General features: G+C 53.6%; 1 protein-coding gene across 1 annotated transcript; it reads right to left on the bottom strand.

Moving 5' to 3' along the window:
• Positions 1 to 544: 544 nt before the first annotated feature.
• On the bottom strand, positions 545 to 2,571 carry LOC104989450 (myeloid-associated differentiation marker-like). The gene is given in 3 exon segments (XM_010841129.1): positions 545 to 1,308; positions 1,311 to 1,764; positions 2,560 to 2,571. Coding segments are annotated over 3 exon segments (1,008 nt in total). The 3' UTR covers positions 545 to 766.
• Positions 2,572 to 3,175: the final 604 nt, after the last annotated feature.

The raw sequence follows: 3,175 nt of genomic DNA on the forward strand, positions 1-3,175 counted from the left end.
GGATGGGGCCCAGGGACCCAAAGTCGCTGCTTCAAGACTCCCACCCACTGGGAATTATTGACCTCCTTTTAACTTAAAAACAAGCCTACTCATTAGAAAAGACCCTGATGATGGGGAAGATTGAAGGCAGGAGAAGGGGGTGACAGGGGATGAGATGGTTAGATGGCATCACTGACTTAATGGACATGCATTTGAGCAAGCTCCGGGAGATGGTGAAGGACAGGGAAGCATGGTGTGCTGCAGTCCATGGGGTCGCAAAGAGTCGCACACAATTGAGAGACTGAACAACAATAATACTCTACAACCCCCTCCACTGGGAAAAACGGGGTCCAATTCCTAGCTACCCACACTCACCCCACTCCACACATCTGTACCAACTAAGACACAGCCAGGGTGACAGACAACCAGAACCTCCAGAGGCCCAGGGTGTGAACAGCTGCACAGAGGGCTGTGTGCTGTGGAGTCAGCACCTTAGGAGGTGGGTGGGCAGAGGAGGAAAGAGTCTCAGGTCCTGATGGATCCGAAGAAGGAAGACCGAGAGAGGTGGTCAGGACACAGGAGATGAGAAAACCAAGGAAGAACAGAAAAGGGCCAAAAAGCAGAAAATGTAGAAAAGATGGAACAACACAAGAAAGAGGCAAAACAGAATTATGGGCAAGCACACGAGACAGAAGGGAGACAGAGTAGAAGGAGGGAAGGGAACAGGAAAGAGCAAGATGAATGGGAAAGGATGTGAGAAGGGAGAGAGGGAGCCAGGAAGAGGACATCAGAGAACGACTGAGCTTGGTGAAGATGCCTCCACTGACAATAAGAGGGAACCCGGGGGCCTGGTGCAGAGCCTCAGAAGCTGATAAAAACAGCGGCGGGCCAAGTCCACCAGGTCCACCATGTAAATCAGCAGATTGACGGCAGTCAGGACGGCCACAGCCAGTCGCTGGTCCCAGGTGCACACGTAGGAGCTGAGCTTATCACGGCAGCTCACGTCGCTGGACCTCTGGGGCTGTCCGCCGAACTCCCTGTTGAACTGGTAGAGCGGCCAGAGGACCACAGCGGAGGCATAGAGGAGGGCGGAGAGCAGGGTCAGCCCCAAATGCACAAGGGGGACGGGGACGGGCAGCCTGTTGTCCCAGTTGTACCAGTTCAGCAGGAGGGTAACGGCTGACAGGAGGAAGCAGAGGGAATACACAGCCACGCACCACTCCAGGGCCGGCTGGTGCACGTACAGGTGGGGGCTGCTGATGAAGGCGAAGATGACACAGGCCACGAAGATCTCCAGCCTGTGAAGCAGGGCTGGCAAGGTGAGCAGGAGAACTCTCCAGACTGGGCGCAGGTCCAGACCACTTCAGTGGCATAAGCCACAGATGCAAGGCTGGAAAAGGCAGTGACCACAATGGCATGGTCACCGAAGGGGCTGTGAGGCAGCAACTGGATACAGGCAGTGGCAAAGACGATGGAGCCTGAGAGACATAAGAAGGTGGCACAGGAGGCGCTGGTGATGAGAAAGCCATCCCAGGAGAGGTGGAGGCGAGGCTGAAGCCCACACAACTCGACTATGAGGATGATGAGGGTCACGATGAAGCAGAAGCACCAGACAAACATGGACCAGTTACCTGCAGCCACCTGCAAAGTGCTCACACCAGCCACCAGGGAGAAGGCCACGCAGGTGGAGAGCAGCTGCAGCAGGCGGAGAAAGTAGCCCATGATGATGGTCAGAGAACCCAGGCCTGAGGACGATCCTGTGGAGGTCCTGATGGTTGTGCAGGCCTAGGTCATCGATACGGCAATGGTCTTTGCTGACACCCACCAGAAAAAGATCCAGCTCTGGAGTCAAGACGCCTGGAAAAGGCTCAGGGCCCTCTGAGGGCTGAGGCTCAGGATCTGCGGAGTTGGAACCAATGGCTCAGACACTCGGGTGACAGCACAGCCGCTCCAGAATGTTTCTCCCCACCCATCAGCCTTGGCCTAGTCAGGAGACTTGTCTTATCCCAAACCTTATAGCCATGTTTGGTCTGGCCTCCAACCATGAATATTTTATCTCTCTGAGCTGTGTACTTTTATCTATGGAGACAGAAGTTACACTGGTCCTTATCTGCAATCCCAACCCTTCAAGGCTATGAAAATTGAAAAAAAGAATTTTGAAAAAACTCATTTGGTAACAAGTTTTGACCTGAACAAACATGAGACAATTTATGTTCAAAAGTTCAGTTGCAGAAACACTCCTGTATCTGATTACAAGGTGCTTTCAGACCCCAGTGAGTGTGATATCTCAGAGTAGATGCACCATGTCACCTACCTGGAGCTGAAAAATTCGGAATTCTGGAGCAAACCCAAAGGTTTCAGAAATGGGATATTGGATTGTACTGCTAACCACATTTTACAGATGAGAAAACTGAAGCTGGGTGGTTAAGTATTTCCCTGAGGTTGCCCCGTAGATAGGAGTGGGAAACCCAGATGAAAATGCCAAAGCTGTAGGTTTGAGCACTTTGCTCTACAGTTCAGCAGGTCAGCCAGAGTGGGAGGCCAGGACCAAAGCTCAGGGCTCTGAGACCCAGGACATACCTTCAGGGCCATGGCCTCCTTCCACAGCAACCTGGAGACACGTGTCCTGGCCTGTCCTCCCAAGAGCCATCACTGGAAGGAGCTGCCATCTGAGAGGACACATGTGGCTCCACCCGGAGGAGGGCAGCTTCAGAGATTAACAGGGAGGAGCCATGGGGTGAGAGCAAGGCTATGGGGACAAGATGACATGGAAAATAGGAACTGTTCTGAGTCCCCTCCCCTGCATTTTGCCTTCCCATGTGACTCTTCCTCACTGGGGCAGGGAGACTCCAACCCAGCATTCCAAGGTGGAGTGTCCTGGAGGAACCACAGAATTCCAAAATTGTCATCCAGATGCTAGTCTAGAAATATCTAGAAGTAGTCCTACCTGAGTGAGGATTCTCCTGGCCTGGGAGACTGGTTAGCAGCTCCCAAGCTGGGAAGAAGGGATTGGAAATGAACAAGGATGCTGTGTCTGAGGCTGACGTGGAGTCTTTTAGGGCATCCCAGGGAGGCAGTGGGGATGGACGGATGTTTGGCCCCCTTTTAAGGGCAGGAGCTGAAAGAGGAGGCCCCTGCAGGACCCCTGGGAGGTGACAGCCCTGAGGATGCTCCCGGGACTGGGGTGGGGGCGGGG

Source organism: Bison bison, unplaced genomic scaffold (genome assembly GCF_000754665.1).
Source record: "Bison bison bison isolate TAMUID 2011002044 unplaced genomic scaffold, Bison_UMD1.0 scf7180017864155, whole genome shotgun sequence".
NCBI classification, from domain to species: Eukaryota; Metazoa; Chordata; class Mammalia; order Artiodactyla; family Bovidae; genus Bison; species Bison bison.